The 18,354-nt window shown below is 36.2% G+C and overlaps 1 protein-coding gene across 5 annotated transcripts in view; it reads right to left on the bottom strand.

Annotated features, from left to right (window-relative positions):
• PTPN22 (protein tyrosine phosphatase non-receptor type 22) overlaps positions 1–18,354 on the bottom strand; it is a 57,354-nt gene that overhangs the window by 18,763 nt on the left and 20,237 nt on the right. For 4 of the 5 annotated variants that reach the window (XM_068965741.1, XM_068965742.1, XM_068965740.1 and 1 more), the window contains 4 exons: positions 17,812–17,954; positions 17,251–17,317; positions 12,968–13,045; positions 9,604–9,690 (listed from right to left, as the gene is read on the bottom strand). In XM_068965741.1, coding sequence (XP_068821842.1) covers positions 9,604–9,690; positions 12,968–13,045; positions 17,251–17,317; positions 17,812–17,954 — 375 coding nt within the window. The remainder of the gene's footprint in view (positions 1–9,603; positions 9,691–12,967; positions 13,046–17,250; positions 17,318–17,811; positions 17,955–18,354) is intronic. The other variant, XM_068965745.1, reaches the window with a different exon arrangement.

Below are 18,354 nucleotides of genomic sequence, written 5' to 3'. Positions count from 1 at the left end.
TGTATCTGCAAGCCAGAGAACACCAAGGATTTCTGGAAACACCAGGAAACAGGGATAGGCAAGGGAGATTCTTCCCCCAGAGCTCTGAGAGACCGTGGCCTTGGTGACACCTTGGCTTTAGACTTTGTGACTCCAGAACTGTGAGTTTTAAGCCCCCCTTGGTTTACAGTACTTGTTAGAGTAAGCCTAGTAAACTGATACAGATGATTTAATACTCCACTTTTATTAATGAATAGAACAATCAGAAGATCAACAAAGAAATAGAGGACAGACTTGGATAATCACGTAAACTGATATGAACTAACAAATGCTTATAGAACACTCTACCCAGCAACACAGACATTTTTCTCAAACATTTATGGAATGTTCTCTAGGAGAGACCATATATTAGTCCACAAAACAAGCTTTAATAAATTTAAAAAAAGAGAAGTCATACAGAGTATCTTTTTCAATTAGAATGGATTGAGACTAGAAATGAATAACAGAGGAAAAACTGGAAAATTCACACATATGTATGAATTAAACTAGGTTAAACAACTAGCAGGTCAAAGGAGAAATCACAATAGAAATGAGAGAATACTTAGAAATAAATGAAAATACATCATACCAAAATATACAGGATACAGTGAAAGCAGTTCTTAGAGGTAAAAAAAGATTACAGCAGAGATAAATGAAATAGAGACTAAGAAAACAATGGAGAAAACCAACAAAACCAAAATTTGATCCTTTGAAAAGATCAGTAAAAATTCACAAACCTTTAACTAGATGGACAAAGGAAAAAAGAGAAGACTAAACTTGCTAAAATCTCAAACTACAGAAATAAAAGTGGGGACATTATGCCCAACTTCATAGAAATAAAAAATATACATAATAGGAACAATTGTATGCCAACAAATTGTATAACCTGGATTAAGTGGACAAATTCCTGAAATACTTGATCAACCAAAACTGACTCAGAAAGAAATGCAAAATCTGAATAGACTTGCAACTGGTGAGTAGACTGAATCAGTAATCAAATATTTTCCCAACAAAGAAAAGTCCAGGATCAGCTCCACTGGTGAATTCCACCAAACATTTAAGGAAGAATAAACACCTGCACAAACTCTTCCTAAAAATTGACTGACAGTGCCAAGTCGATGACCCTATAAGAACAGTAAATCCCTGTTACCAAAACTAGACAAAGATGCTACAAGCAAAAGAAAGCCTCAGACCAATATTCTTCATGAATATTGATGCAAAGTCCTCAATAAAATACTAGCAAACTGAATTCAGTGTAGGAAAAGAATTATACCCCTTGACCAACTGGGATTTAAGACATAAGAAATCAATGTAACATATTAAGAGAATTAAAGGGAAGAAATCCACATGATCATATCAATTGATGCAGAAAATTTTGACAAATTCTTGATAAAAATAATAAACTGGGAATTTAAGGGAACTTCCTCAATATGATAAAGGCCATATATGAAAAACCTACAGCTAATATCATACTCAATGGTGAAAGATTAAAAGCTTTCTCCCAAGATCAAGCATATGACAAGGATGCCAATTTTTACCACTTTCAGTCAACATAATACTGGAGGGTCTAGCGAGAGCAATTAGGCACACACACACACACACACAAAAAGCTATCAAAATGGAAAAGAAGTAAGTAAAGTTATCTTCATTTGCAGATGACATGATTTTATATGTGGAAGGATTACACACACACACACACACACACACACACACACACACACAATTGCAAGACCTAATAAACCAATTCAGAAAAGTTACAGAATATACAGTCAACACACAAAACCAGTTGCATTACTATAAAGTAACAATAAACAATCTGAAAAGAAAATTAGAAAAGCAATTAGCATCAAAAATATACATACTAAAGAATAAATTTAACCAAAGAAATGAAAGACTTATATGCTGAAAACTACAAAGCATTGCTGACAAAACAAAGGGGAGACAATCTATGTTCATGAAGTGGATGATATTATTATTGTTACAATACCATTACCCAAAGTAATCTACAGATTCAGCACAATCCCTATCAAAATGATGCCTTTGCAGAAATAGAAAACCTCATCTAAAAATTCATGCAGAATCTCAAGGGACTCTGGCTAGCTAAGACAATCTTGAAAAAGAAGAGCAAAGATGAAGGACTTAAACTTCTTGTTATCAAGAGGTACTACAAACAGTAATAAAACAATGAAGTTTTACAATATGTAAAACTTACCAATAAAACAATATGGTACTGACATTGAACAGCCATACAGATTAATGGAATAAAATAGAGAGCCTAACAGTAAACTCTGGAGAAGGCAGTGGCACCCCACTCCAGTACTCTTGCCTGGAAAATCCCATGGATGAAGGAGCCTGGTAGGCTGCAGTCCATGGTGTCACAAGCAGTCAGACATGACTGAGCGACTTCACTTTCACTTTTCACTTTCATGCATTGGAGAAGGAAATGGCAACCCACTGCAGTGTTCTTGCCTGGAGAATCCCAGGGACGGGGGAGCCTGGTGGGGCTTCTGTCTCTGGGGTCTCACAGAGTCAGACACGACTGAAGCGACTCAGCAGCAGCAGCAGCAGCAGCAGCAGCAGCAGCAGCACAGTAAACTCACAGAAAGAGCAATTGATTGTTTAAAATATTTATTTGGCTATGTTGGGTCTTATTTGTGACATGCAGGATCTTTGGTGTCTGTTGAAGTATGTGGGATCTAGTTCCCTGACCAGGGATTGAACCTGGGTTCCCTGCATCAAGAATGTGGAGTCTTAGCCACTGGACCACCAGGGAAATCAATGAGCAATTGATTTTTGATGAGGTTGCCTAGAGCATTCAATGGAGAAGAGACAGCCTTTTCAACAAATGATGCTGGGAAAACTGGGCATCTACATGCAAAAAAAAGTTGGATTCTTGCAGTATATACAAAGATTAACTCAAAATGGATCAAATACCTAAACATAAGAGCTAAAACTAAAACTCTTAGAAGAAAACAGAAAGCTTCATGGCATTGGGTCTGGCAATGATTTCATATATATGACACCAAAGGCACTATCAACAAAACAAAAAAGAGACAAATTGGATTTTATGAAAATTAAAAAGTTATATGCATCAAAGGGCAAAATCAACAGAGTAAAAGGGCAACACATATATCTGATAAGGATTAATATCCAGAATATTTAGAGAACTTTTTTAAATATAAATTTATTTATTTTAATTGGAGGTTAATTACTTTACAATATTGTATAGGTTTTGCCATACATCAACATGAATCCGCCACAGGTATACATGTGTTCCCCATTCTGAACCCCCCTCTCTCCTCCCTCCCCATAGAGAACCTCTAAGACTCAAAAACAACCAACTCAAAAATGGGAAAAAGACACAAAAACAGACATATGGACAATAGAAAAGAATAGAGAGCCCAGAAATAAACCCACACACCTACAGTCAATTAATTTTCAACAAAAGAGGCAAGAATATACAATGGAGAAAAACAGTCTCTTCAGCAAGTCGTGGTGGAAAAGTTGGACAGCTAAATGTAAAACAATGAAATTAGAACACACCCTCATATCATACACAAAAACAAACTCAAATGGCTTAAAGACTTTAAGATACCATAAAAATCCTAGAAGAGAATTCTCTAACATAAATTGTACCAATGTTTTCTTAGGTCAATCTCCCAAGGCAATAGAATAAAAGCTAATATAAATAAACGGAACCCAATCAAACTAACAAGCTTTTGCACAGCAAAGGAAACCATAAACAAACAAAAAGACAACCTAGGGACTAGGAAAAAATATTTGCAAATGATACAACCAACAAGGGATTAATTTCCAAAATACACAAACAGCTCATACAACTCAATGACCAAAAAACCAAACAATCTAATCAAAAAAATGGGCAGAAAACCTAAATAGACATTTCTCCAAAGATACACAGGTGGCCAAAACGCATATGAAAAAATGCTCATCATTGCTAATTATTAGAGAAATGCAAATCAAAACTATGAGGTACTACCTCACACCAGTCTGAATGACCATTAAGTCTACAAATAAATACTGGATAGGGTAGGGAGAAAAGGGAGCCTTCTTACACTGTTGGTGGGAATGTAAATTGGTGCAGTCACAATGGAAAACAGTATGGAGGATCCTCAAAAAACTAAAGTCATAAAATCCAGCAATCCCACTCCTGGGCATATATCCAGACAAAACTATAATTCAAAAACTTTTTTTTTTTTAAAAAAAGAAAGTTGTTTTCAACAAATAAAGAAGAAAATATGCATGCACCCTTATGTTCATAGCAGCACAATTTATAATAGCTAAGATATGGAAGCTATTTAAATGTCCATCAACAGATGAATAGATAAAGAAGATGTGAGATATATATATATATTTATATTTTAATACATATGTGCGTGTGTGTGTGTGTGTATATATATGTTAGTTGTTTAGTTGTTAAGTTGTGTTCAACTCTTTGCAACCCCATAGACTAGAGCCTGCCAGGCCATCTGTTGCGATCCCTGGGTCAGGAAGACTCCCTGGATAAGGAAATGGCAACCGACTCCAGTGTTCTTGCCTGGGAAATCCCATGGGCATAGGAGCCTGGCAGGCTACAGTCCATGGGATCACAAAAGAATTGGACACAACTTAGTGACTAAACAACAACAATAACAATTTTTTATTATATGGATTTAAGGGGCTATAAACTTTGCTCTCAGCACTCCTGGAGCTCTGTGTGACAAATCTTAATATATGGTATTTTCGTATTTTTATTCATTCAATGTGTTTTTCAGAAATTTCTCTTTAAACTTCCTTTTTTGAGTCAATGGATTTTTTCGAAGTCTTATGTGGTTTCCAAGTACTTGGTTTTTTTCTTGTTATTTTTCTGTTATCAACTTTGATTTTCATTCCATAGAACTCAGAGAATACATTCTATATGATATCAATTCTTTATATTTTTGAGATTGTTTAATGGCCCAGGATGTGATCCACCTTGGTATATGTTCAATCAGGACTTGAAAAAAATGTATATTCTTGTGTTGTTAGGTGGAGACTCCTATAAATATCGATTTGATCCTGTTAGTTGGTGGTGGTGGTGGTGGTAAGTTCTCACATATTCTTGCACAGTTCTTGCTGAGTTCTATAAATTTTGAGAGAGGGGTATTGAAGTCTCCAAATATAACTGTGGATTTTTCTATTGCTCCTTTTAATCCTATCAGTTTTTGCTTCACATATCTTGCAGGTCTGGTCCATACACACTTAGGACTGTTAAATACATCTTATTGGTGGATTGACCCTTTTATCATTATACAATATCCCTTCCTTTCTGTGGGAGAATAACTGTTTATTCTGAGGTCTCTCTGTTATTAATATAATTACTCCTGCTTTCCCTTTATTCATGTTTACACAATATATATTTTTCTAATCCTTTATTTTAAACCAACCTATATATTTGAAATGTAGTTCTTACAAACAGCATATAGTTGGGTCATGTTTTCAATACACTCTGCCAATCTGTCTGTTAATTGGTATATTTGCATTACTTACTTTCAGTGTAATTATTAATGTGGTAGAGCTTGTCTCCAACTTTATCTATTGTTTTCTGTTTGTTCTCCATTTCTCATTTCTTTTTCCTGCCTTTTTCTCTTTCCTGCATATTTAGAATTTCATTTTGATTTACCTATAATGTTTTTTAAAATATATCTTTGTACAGAGGAGTGGCTCTAGTAATTACACCATATATTCATGACTTATCAAAGTCTGTAAGTGTTACTGTTTTACTAATTCAATACAGAAGCCTTACCTCCCTTTACATGTCTAACCCTTCCTTTTTTGTAATGCAATTGTCTTATATATTTCTTCTAATATATTTAGAACCATATCAGTGTTATAATTTTTGCTTCAATCATTAAATGATTTAGAAAAATCAAGAGAAAAAAGAAAACCTATTATATTTAACCATGTTGCTTACCATATTATTTTTCCTTTCCTTTCTATTTAGAAAAATTCCTTTGCCATTTTTTTAGGGTAGGTCTATCTACTGGCAACAAATCCCCTTAGGTTTTCTTCACCTGAGACTGTCTTGATTTCCCCTTCATTCTTGAAGGATATTTTTTACTGGATGTAGATGTTGACAAGCTTTTTTCCTTCAGCGCTTGTAAAATACTGTGCCACTTCCTTCTGACCCCCATGTTTTCTGATGACGTATTAATTTTCATTCTAATTGTTTCTCCCCTTCAGTTAATATCATTTTTCTTTGGCTGCTTCCTAGAATTTTTGTATTTAGTTTTCTGAAGTTTACTTATGATGAGAATTTCAGTACTTTTTTAGACTTGCCTTTTGTCTCCTTTCCTCCTTGGACATCAATGACATTAATGCTAGGGGTTTTGTTATTGGCACTTAGTTTCCTAAAGCTCTATATTTTATTTTTATTTTATTTTTTAGTCTATTTTATTTCTATTGCTCAAATTGGGCAGTTTCTATTGTTTTGTCTTTCAATTCATTGATTCTTTCCTTGTGTCCTGTACTGTGTTGTTAAATCCATCTACTGAGCTGTTTTGTTTCCATTACCATTATTTTTCAACTGTAAAATTCCTTTTCGGTTCTTCTTTATATCTTCTCTTTCTTTGCAAGGTCTTTATATTTCTTTGCTGAGACTTTTTATTTTTTCATTTGTTTTAACCATGCCTGTAATTGCTTGCTGAAGCATTTTAATCATGGCTGCTTTAGAATCTTTGTCAGATAATCCTTACATCTCTGTCATCTTAGTGTTGTCATCTGTTGATTGTCTTTTACTCATTTGGTTTGAGATCCTCCTGGTTCTTGGTATGACAAATGATTTTTCACATGAAGTCTAGATGTTTTTGTATTGTTATATTATTCTCTTTTAACTGGGTAGCTTTTAAAACCCCATTCTGACAAGGGAAAGAAGGGTGGGGGCGCTACCTCATTACTGCCTTGCCATTGCCAAGTGGATTCAATCCCCACCAGTTTTCTCACAGTCTCTGTTAACACCTGAAGGGAGACACCACGGGAGAGGCTCTCCAGGTGGTCTCTAGTGACACCATGGTCTGGGTGGTCTCATTACTGCTGGATGATGTTGAAAGTCCTGAGCCTCCGCTAGGCCTCTTCTGACACCCCATCAATGGAGAGACGTTGAGGAACCAGGTTACTGCCAGGTAGAAACTCAGGCTCCCCACCTGGTTTCCACTGACACTGCAGGGAAACCTCATTTCAGGCCAGTGGAAATAAAACTCCTAGCTCTTTACTTGACTTTTTCTTGTTTTAAATGATTGTATATTTTTCTTTGTTAGAATGATCACAAGAATGACACATAACACTGGCCTTCTGATAGAGAGAGTATTTATAGGTGACCTGTTGTCCTTCTCTGTATTACCATTTTTGTGAGGATAGAAATCTAGGCTCTCCACTTCTTTGTTGGCATAGGTGGGGTTGGGGGCCATTTTTTTCTTTGGTATTGACTGAAGTAAAATACTTAGTATCTTAAAGTTTTCTGGTTTGCTCGACTGCCCCTTTCCTGGTTCTTTGACTGGAGAGAGCAGGATTCTGTTGGGTTTTTGTTGTCTGCACTGTTGCCACTTCCAATTTGTTGGTTTCTTCAGTTCCAAATCTGTGATATATGAAGAAAAAGAAAACTCAAGGAACTCACCTTCATGTCATTCCTTGGGTCCCAGTGTTCCTAGATGGTCTGTCTTCTCTCCATCTTTCAGAGTCTTCTTATATTTATTTTATATGTATGTTGTCCAGGGTTTCTAGTTATATTTAGTGGAAAGAATAGGGGAAAGTATATCTACTTGATATTCCCAGAAACAGAAGTCCTCCTTGGCTGATGTTAATCAGTTCCTTCTGTGGGAGGTTGAACCATATTCCTGTGTTCCTATTTATTGACTAAGGGCACACTCCAAACAACTCAACTGTCTGGAGCCATGGGCTATATCTGAGTACTGACATTTGCTAGAACCTAAAATATTGAACCACATACTCCAACAGCATGTTAGGAGAATATTCTTTGTTCAAGAAAGTTTTATTCGAAGAGCAAAGATATGACTGTATCATCATGTCAAAGGAGAAAATCCATGTGATCATTCTATAAATGCAAAGATGTACAGTTGATAGATTTCAACATTCTTTCTGAAAAAAATTCTTAATAAAATAGAAGTCAGTTAATACTTCCTTTAAACAATTAAAAGATATATCTCAGACTTCTCTGGGGGTCCAGAAGAATTTGCCCACCAATGCAGGAAACACAGGTTCAATCCCTGGTCTGGAACAATCTCACATGCCATGGGGCAACTGAGCCCTCATGCCACAACTACTGAGCCCATACTCTAAAGCCCACAAGCTGCAACTATGAAGCCCATGCACCTAGAGCCTACGCTCCGCAACAAAGGAAGCCACCACAGTGAGAAGCTTGCACACCGCAACGGAGAGTGGCCCCCACTTGCCACAACTAGAGAAAGCCCTCACACAGCAATGAAGACCCAGCACAGCCAAAAAAGATAATAAAATAAACAAATAAAATACCTCCAATCAAACCAACACCACAGTTAGTAGTAAAATGTGAGAATCTTCCACTAAAATTAGGTCATGCAATCACTTCTGTTATTTAAGCTTGTTTTGGGAGTACTAGCCAATGAAGTAGGCATGAACAGGATATAAGTAACAATGTCTGGCAACTATATTCTCGTTTTCATCTCCTTCTACACTTTTTCTTCAGAGCTGACATTCACTATAGGATTGCATAGTTCATTCTCTAGCCTCAACAGTTTTTGTTGTTTTTTTTTTTTCACTCCGAATGCTTACTCATTCAAGTGATAGGAGTTGTGAGAGTCACATCTTATATACTTTGTATTCCTAATACTGTGAAAACAATAGGTACTCAGTGAATATTTTCAGATGCATAATACAAAATGTAGTGTTAAAATTTTAATTAATTTGTATATATTACATACACCCTGGAAGGTCAATCAGTAATTTTGTCTTATTAAGGTTTGTTCAGAATCTAATACTTCATGATTCCATAGTAAATATTTGACATCAATTTTTGTGATGAGCTCAAAATAACATATCTAGAATGCTCAATATTTTTCAATTAGAATTTGGTCAAATAATAATTGTTTTTATACCCAACATTTTCAGCTAAGAATCCTTGGGATATTCTAAAATATTTTCAAAATTTGATGGTACATATGCCATCAAAATGAAGCTTGAGTAACCTGAAAAATCATGTAAAGTACTCAAATACAATTTCACTTTATAATTGTCACTCTAACTTCTAACTTGCTGCACAACTGTCTAAAACATGAAAACAATATATGCTTGCCCTTTCACCCGCTCCTATGGTTTCTAAATTGAGCTTAAAATGGTATGCAAAAGGTTAACCAAGACATTAATTTTCTAAGTTAAAGGACTTCAGTTAAACTGTCCTTCTTCACAGGAGATTTCTAGTGCAGCCGCATGCACATCTGACACTCCAGTTTAGTTGTGATGATAAATTAAAAGTCACCCTGCAACTAATCTGAGATCCTTTGACCAAAATCAACATGAAAACATTTTTTTTTACAAAACATCAAATTTAAAATGTACCTCTGTTCCAGAGTGTTTATCCCTGATAACATCCATCTGTCTCGTAAATAGTTCTAATACAGCGTTGTAGACCAGTTCATACTGTTGCTGAAGAGCATCGCAAACCGGAATAAATGAAAATAAACAAAAACTTGGTGAACTAACAGAATCTCAGGAGTATGAACACCAATCAAATCCTAGTATAGCAAACCTGAAACATTAGTTTAATGATAGTGCCTTATGTCTGTGCAGCCCATGTCAGGTTTCAAAGCATTTTTAGGATGCTAGAAACAGCTAAATATTTGATCTACCTCTAGCTAATATACAAGGACCTTGCCGCATGCTTTTTATATTCTAACCCCACTTTCTTATTTATCTTTCCTTCCACTATCCTCCCTCTAATTTTGTTTGCTCACACTTTAAAATTTTCATTCCAGGGACCTCCCTGGAGGTCCAGTGTTTAAGCCTCTGCTCTTCCATTGCAAGGGGCACAGTTTTGATCCCTGGTGGGGAAACTAAAATTCTGCATGCCACATGGCCAAAAAAAAAAATTGTTTTTTATTTCATTCCAGATGCATTTTTTGAGGGTTATTCATCTCTTCTGGGAAAAAGTAGATTAATGCTGTTGATGGCTAATAAATAACTTCAATATGACTCTCACAGTTGATCTGTAAAGTAGCTAGGTTGTTAACCCTGTTTATGATTTGTCTGAGATCATTCAGAAGTAATTTCAATGTCTTGGGTTAGTACCTGAACCTTTGACTCTTAGTGCATTTGGATCAAGCTGCTGAAATTCTGTCTTAGCAAAGATACCAAAGAAAAGAAGACCACTAAATAGAGTTTGGAAATTTGTGGTTATAAAGGAATTCCACTGCAGAGAAATGAGACCGCTATAATTACAGGTTTATAGGTCTTTACTACCTTGTTTTTGCCTCTGTACCTGCTCAAGCACTTGATTTTTGGATCTATTTTTCACCTAAATAGGCCTATTCAGGTTTTTCAATGACAGTTTACACAATCGTATACAAACAAAATATAACTTTTGCCAAAAGTAATTGTAGCAGGAAAACAGTGCAGAGTCTGTATCATCCAACATAGCCATTGGCCCACTCTTCAGTTTTTTCTAAAGAAGACGGGGAAATCAGACAGGAAGCACTCATCTGGTTACAGTGCTATTTCCTGGTTAGAGAGGTATCAAAAAAAGCAGCTACAGCAGGTAAGTTATTTAGTTGTTGATAATGCCAAAATGTGAAAGCTATCTTAAAACTATGTCAGCTGTCTTCCAACTCTTACATATAGGCTTGAAATGGACTTTTTCTGAAATGATGTATGGCTTTATTTGATTCAGTAATACAGTTTAATGTTATACACTTAGGTTGCATGCTTCCTGGAATCTTTATATATCTACATGGATTGGCCTTAAGTCTGACAGCCTTAAACCAGCCAATACTTTCATTTCACATAAACTTTCCCCCCTAAAGGTTGAATATAGAAAACACCTACAGTCATACACATGAAAAAGAATTCTTTTTCCACTAACTATTAGTGGAAAACCTGTGTGGGCCAAACAGAAGGTTTATATTATAGCTCTTCATTTTTTCCCTTTGATTTAGAACTTTTACATAAAAACATCTAAAGTGCCATTGTCAATTGTTTTACTTCTAAACCTGTGTTCAAGTTCATTTGTAAGTGCTTTAAACACTGCTGCTGCTGCTGCTAAGTCGCTTCAGTCGTGTCCAACTCAGTGCGACCCCGTAGACGGCAGCCCACCAGGCTCCCCCATCTCTGGGATTCTCCAGGCAAAAACACTGGAGTAGGTTGCCATTTCCTTCTCCAATGCACGAAAGTGAAAAGTGAAAGTGAAGTCACTCAGACGTGTCCGACTCTTAGCGACCCCACGGACTGCAGCCTACCAGGCTCCTCCGTCCATGGGATTTGCCAGGCAAGAGTACTGGAGTGGGGTGCCACTGGCCTCTCCAGCTTTAACCACTAGGGTCTTACTATTTTAGCAATAAGAAATAGTTCTAACAAACTATGCAAAATGTTCTGTGTGTTTAGTTGCTTCAGTCGTGTCCAACTCTTTGTGACCCTATGGACTGTAGACCACCAGGCTCCTCTGTCCATGGGATTTTCCCGGCAAGAATACTGGAGTGGTTTGCCACTCCCTCCTCCAGGGGATCTTCCCAGCCCAGGGATGGAATCTATGTCTCCTGCATCTCTTGCTTTGTACGCAGATTGTTTATCCCTGAGTCATCAGAGACACCCATGAAAAAAGTCTCTTACCTAAAAAAACCCAATGACTGTTCGATGAAAGAATGAATGGGTGAATGCTTAACTCTGTCTTAAAGATGGAGACCATTTAGAAATATAGGTAAAATTATTGGTGTTGAAATATGGATAAAATATGGGTGTTGGGCTTCCCTGGGAGCTCAGATGGTAAAGAAGCTGCCTGCAACACAGAAGACCCAGGTTCAATCCCTGGGTTGGGAAGATCCTCTGGAGAAGGGAATGGCCACCCATTCCAGTATTCTTGCCTGGAGAATTCCATGGATAGAGAAGCCTGTCAGGAGAATTCCATTGTTAGAGAAGTACATGGAGTCGCAAAGCGTCAGACACGACTGAGTGAGTTAACACATATATGGGTGCTGAAATATTATAGAATGTGAGAGATTTGGGCTGGGAATGTTTCACCTAAGAGGTAGAATGTGAGCTGGAGAAGAGAGAACAGGTGGAAAGCATTTTTTATGGAATGAATAGGTATGAGCACTCTGGGGTGGGTTAATCATATACTATGATACACATATAACCGTATATATATAATATTATTGTAATTATGGAGTTTAAAATTTTTTTTTAATATGCATACAATAAGGACCAGGAAAAACTATAGAAAAATAGTAACAGTGACTCTTTCTAGGTGACAGGATTATGGATGATTTTTAAATTTTTTATTATTTTCTAAAATGAAGAAAATAATATAATTCTCCAGATTCTGTTACCACCTCCTGAAGAAGAAATTACAAATCTCTAATTTTGTATGGTTTCAGAAATGAATTACCACCACAAAATTTCAGATTAACCTGACCCAGCTATTTCTTTCTAATTGGTCAAATAGTTTGTAGATTTTTTTAATATCCTTTGTAAGAAATATTATATTGCTTTCTTAATATTTTCTGAACAGACAATAAAATATAAGGAATGAAAGGAATTTGGTCCAGGGCAAGGGATAAAGGAAAAATATTGGGACATTCAGAGTTAGAGGAAGTGTAAATGGAGCAAAACCCTTGATAGTAAAGCAGTCAGCTATTTTTGTATGCCTTGCTGTTACTAAATAAAGAGATGGCACCAGACTCAGACATGTTATATTATTCACCATAGTCCATACCTGAGTTTGAACAAATGAAGGCCTCTGTGTTCGCATTTCCTGGATCAAACTAAAAACACTGAAGTTCTCAGGAATTATCTATCAAATAAAAGGAAAAAATATCTTACTCTTTTGTTCCTATCTAGAAAAAAAGAATGCACTTTTAAAACTAATGAGGTTTTTCATCACTTGCATCATTACTTAGAACCTATGAAATACTGAAGAAACTCTTCAGAATGATTTCACATTGGGTGATCAAATGTCTGAAGTTAAAAATATAATGAGGGAACACCCCACTCACACCAATGGACAGATCATCAAAACAGAAAATTAATAAGGAAACACAAGTTTTAAATGATACATTAGATGAGATGGATCTCATTGATATCTTCAGGACATTCCATCCAAATGTAGAAGAATACACCTTCTCAAGTGCACATGGAACATTCTCCAGGATAGACCACATCTTGGGTCACAAATCAAACTTCAGTAAATTAAGAAAATTGAAATCATATCAAGCATCTTCTCTGATCACAACACTACAAGCAAAGATATCAATTACAAGGAAAAAAACTGTAAGAAACACAAACACATGGAGATTAAACAACACATTTCTAAAAACCCAAGAGGTTACTGAAGAAATCAAAAAGGAAATAAAAAAGTTTCTAGAAACAAATGACAATGAAAACATGACAGCTCAAAACCTACAGGATACAGTGAAAGCAGTTCTAAGAGGGAAGTTTATAGCAATACAATCCTACCTCAAGAAACAAGAAAAACATCGAATAGACAACCTAACTTTACACCTAAAACAACTGGGAAAAGAAGAACAAAAACACCCCAAAATTAGTAGAAGGAAAGAAATCATAAAGATCTGAGCAGAAATAAATGAAAAAGAAATGAAAGAAACGATAGTAAAGGTTAATAAAACTAAAAGCTGGCTCTTTGAGAAGATAAACAAAATTGACAATCCTTTAGCCAGACTCATCAACAAAAATAGAAATTAAAAAAAAGAGAGTTTACAACAGAAAATGAAGAAGTACAAAGATTATAAGAGACTATTATGAACAACTATATGGCAATAAAATGGATAACTTGGAAGAAATGGACAGATTCTCAGAAAAGTTCAATCTCCCAAGACTGAATCAGGAAGAAGTAGAAATTATTTACAACCCAATTACAAGCACTGAAATCGAAGCTGTGATCAAAAATCTCCAAAAAAACAAAAGCCCAGGACCAGATGACTTCACGGGAGAATTCTATCAAACATTTAGAGAAGAGCTAATGCCTCTCCTTCTAAAACTCTTTCAAAAAATTGCCAAGGAAGGAACACTTCTAAACTCATTCTATGAGGCCACTATCACCCTGATACCAAAACCAAACAAAGACAGCACAAAAAAAGAAAACTATAGGACAATATCACTGATGAACATACATTCAAAATCCTCAACAAAATTTTAGCAAATAGAATTCAGCAACACATCAAAAAGTTCATACACCATGATCAAGTTGGATTTATTCCAGGAATGCAAGGATTCTCCAATATATACAAATCAATCAATGTGATAAACTATATTTAACAAATTGAAAGACAAAAACCATATTATAATCTCAATAGATGCAGAAAAAGCCTTTGACAAAATTCAGCACTCATTTATGATTAAAACTCTTCAAAAAATGGGTATAGAAGGAAACTATCTCAACATAGTAAAGGTCATATATGATAAGCCTACAGCAAACATCGTTTTCAATGGTAAAAAACTGAAAGCATTCCCCCTAAGATCAGGAACAAGACAAGGGTGTCCACTTTCTCCACTATTATTCAACGAATTTCTGGAAGTCCTAGCTAGAGCAATCAGAGAAGAAAAAGAAATAAAATAAATCCAGATCAGAAAAGAAGAAGTAAAGCTCTCCCTGTTTTCAGATGACATGATACTGTACATAGAAAATCCTGAAGATAGTATCAGAAAATTCCTAGAGCTAATCAGTGAATTTAACAAAGTTGCAGGATACAAAGTCAATACACAGAAATCACTTGCATTTCTATATACTAAAAATGAAAAATCAGAAAGAGAAATTAAGGAATCAATCCCATTCACCACTGCAACAAAAAGAATTAAATATCTAGGAATAAACTTACCTAAGGAGACAAAAGAACTGTATACAGAAAATTGTAAGACACTAATGAGAGAAATCAAAGATGACATAAACAGATAGAGATATTCCATGTTCCTGGGTAGGAAGAATCAATATTGTGAAAATGACTATACTACCAAATGCAATCTACAGATTCACTGCGACCCCTATCAAATTACCAAGGGCTTTTTTCACAGAATTAGAACAAAAAATTTCACAAATTCATATAGAAACACAAAAGACCCCGAATAGCCAAAGCAGTCTTGAGAAAGAAAAATGGAGCTGGAAGAATCAACCTTCCTGCCTTCAGATTATACTACAAAGCTATGGTCATCAATACACTATGGTACTGGCACAAAAACAGAAATATAGACCAATGGAACAAGATAAAAAGCCCAGAAATAAACCCATGTACCTATGGGTACCTTATTTTTGACAAAGGAGGCAAGAATATACAATGGGGCAAAGACAGCCTCTTCAATAAATGGTGCTGGGAAAACTGGACAGCTACATGTAAAAGAATGAAACTTCTTAACGCCATACACAAAGATAAACTCAAAATGGATTAAAGACCACAATGTAAGACCAGAAACTATAAAACTCTTAAAGAAAAACATAGGCAGAACACTCGATGACATAAATCAAAGCAAGATCCTCTATGACCCACCTCCTAAAGTAATGGAAATAAAAACAAAAGTAAACAAGTGGGCCCTGATTAAACTTAAAAGCTTTTGCACAGCAAAGGAAACTTGAAGCAAGGTGAAAAGACAACCCTCAGAATGGAAGAAAATAATAACAAATGAAACAACTTGGATTAATTTCCAAAATATACAAGCAGCTCATACAACTCAATGCCAGACAAACAACCAACCCAATCAAAAAGTGGGAAAAAGACCTAAACAGACAGTTCTCCAAAGTAGACATATAGATGGCTAATAAACACATGAAAAGGTGCTCAACATCACTCATTAGTAGAGAAATAGAAATCAAAACTACTATGAGATACCACCTCACACTGGTCAGAATGGCCATCATCAAAAAATCTACAAACAGTAAATTCTGGAGAGGATGTGGAGAAAAGGGAACACTCTTGCACTGTTGGTAGGAATGTAAATTGATACAGCCACTATGGAAGACGGTATGGAGATTCCTTAAAGAATAATAAAACCACCCTATGACACAGCAATCCCACTCCTACGCATATACTCTGAGGAAACCAAAATTGAAAGAGACACGTGTATCCCATTGTTCATTGCAGCACTATTTACAATAGCTAGAACATGGAAGCAACCTAGATGTCCATCGACAGACGAATGGATAAAGAAGTTTGGTACTTATACACAATGGAATATTACTCAGCCATAAAAAGGAATGCCTTTGAGTCAGTTCTGATGAAGTGGATGAACCTAGAACCTATTATACAGAGTGAAGTGAGTCAGAAAGAGAAAGATAAATATCATCGTAATGCATATATATGAAATCTAGAAAAATGGTACTGAAGAACTTATTTACAGGGCAGCAATGGAGAAACAGACAGAATCGACTTATAGACATGGGGAGAGGGGAGGAGAGGGTGAGATGTATGGAAAGAATGACATGGAAACTTACATTACCATATGTAAAATAGATAGCCAATAGGAATTTGCTATATGGCTCAGGAAACTCAAACAGGGGCTCTGTATCAATCTAGAGGGATGGGGTGGGGCGGGAGATGGGAGAGAGGTTCAAAAGGGAGGGGATATATGTATACCTATGGCTGATTCATGTTAAGGTTTGACAGAAAGCAGCAAAATTCTTAATGCAAGTTACCTGGTTAAAGGAAGGGTAACTGTGATTTAGGACAGTGGTTACCAAAACTGCTTCTCTCCAGAAGCACCTGGAGAACTTGCCGGCCCTACCTCCTCCAGAGTTTCTGCTTCAGTTCATCTGAGGTGGGGCCCAAAAGTTTGCATTTCTAACGAGTTCCCTGGGTGATACTGATGCTTCTTGTCTGGGGACCACATTTTGAGAACCACCAATTTAGGAACTAAGTTAATTGTCTGACAAAGCCAATCTACAAGTGAATAGTCTAGAATCCTAAAGATAGATGTTTTGAAGAACCAGACAATTTCTAAGTCTGAAAGTAACAAGGTTAAGAAAATAGCAAGTGCCTATTGAGAAAAACTCACCCCATCTTTTAGCAACATCCATGTGTAATCAATAGCACAGAGAACACCAGTCCTTCCACAACCAGCGCTGAAATGAAAGATCACAGTAGCATGTATAGTTGCAGAGAGTGGATCATGGCTGAAAAATTTCATCAGCAGATTTGAGGAAGAAGAAATCTAGAGACCATGAAACTGTCTAAACCCTACCATTTCCCAGAACACGTTTTTCAGTTGCCACAGACTACACTAAGCCTCAGGACAGGTCTTATGCAAGTTCTCACAGCAAAACATCTCTAGAGCTATGCTGTTCACAAGTAATTTACCATTAAAAAAAAATCATTAATTCTCAGGTTGAATTTATCAGAGTTTCTTCTATTGACCTTTCTCTTTCAATCATTCCCATTTTTAAACTTGATTCCTTTCTGAGTGACTGGAAAACATGAGCTTCAAATTAGGAACCTACATCTATGTAGGGTTTAAATTCCAACAAAGTCAGTCTTCCTTTGGTTAAAAGCAGGAGTCCTGGCCTGAGTGTGACATTTGGTTTATTCTGGGGAGAAGGTTCATACAACAGCATCATACCTGCAGTGAATGCATATGGGAACACTGTTATCGTCTTGGTAACAACGCACATCCCAAATGAGCTCAAGAATAGGGTCTATAGATGAAGGCACATCATGGTCTGGCCAATTCTTATAATGGAACTGATAGATGGTTCGAGTTTCCTATGAAAATAACCAGGATAAAAGGAGAGTTCAAGATTAGCATGTCACCTCATTCTATCACAAGATTACTCTGTCTTACTAAGTAGCATCTTTATCTTTTTTGCAATTTATGTAATCTTCTTCCCTACAGACTATATGCCCTGTAAGAGCAATTATAAGAAATTTCAGGTCACTCACTATTGGCCTGTTCCTATCTACTCACAAGAGAATGTAGATGTGAAAATGGTCCATACCAGAGCTTCCCAACTGGTATCCTTTAAATGAGTCACAGGCAGGCTGAGGTACTAAATCCCTTTGCCTTAGAGAAACAAGAGGAGTCTGAGCTTTCAAGTTGGTTCCCAGCCTCTATTCACCCTAGAAATAATATCATTTTATATGTGGGCCATTGGTGTGAAATAGG

The sequence above is a fragment of the Capricornis sumatraensis genome, chromosome 2, assembly GCF_032405125.1.
Source record: "Capricornis sumatraensis isolate serow.1 chromosome 2, serow.2, whole genome shotgun sequence".
NCBI lineage: Eukaryota > Metazoa > Chordata > Mammalia > Artiodactyla > Bovidae > Capricornis > Capricornis sumatraensis.
The sequence above is the reverse complement of the archived record's forward strand: the minus strand, read 5'-3'. Positions and strand labels throughout refer to the sequence as shown.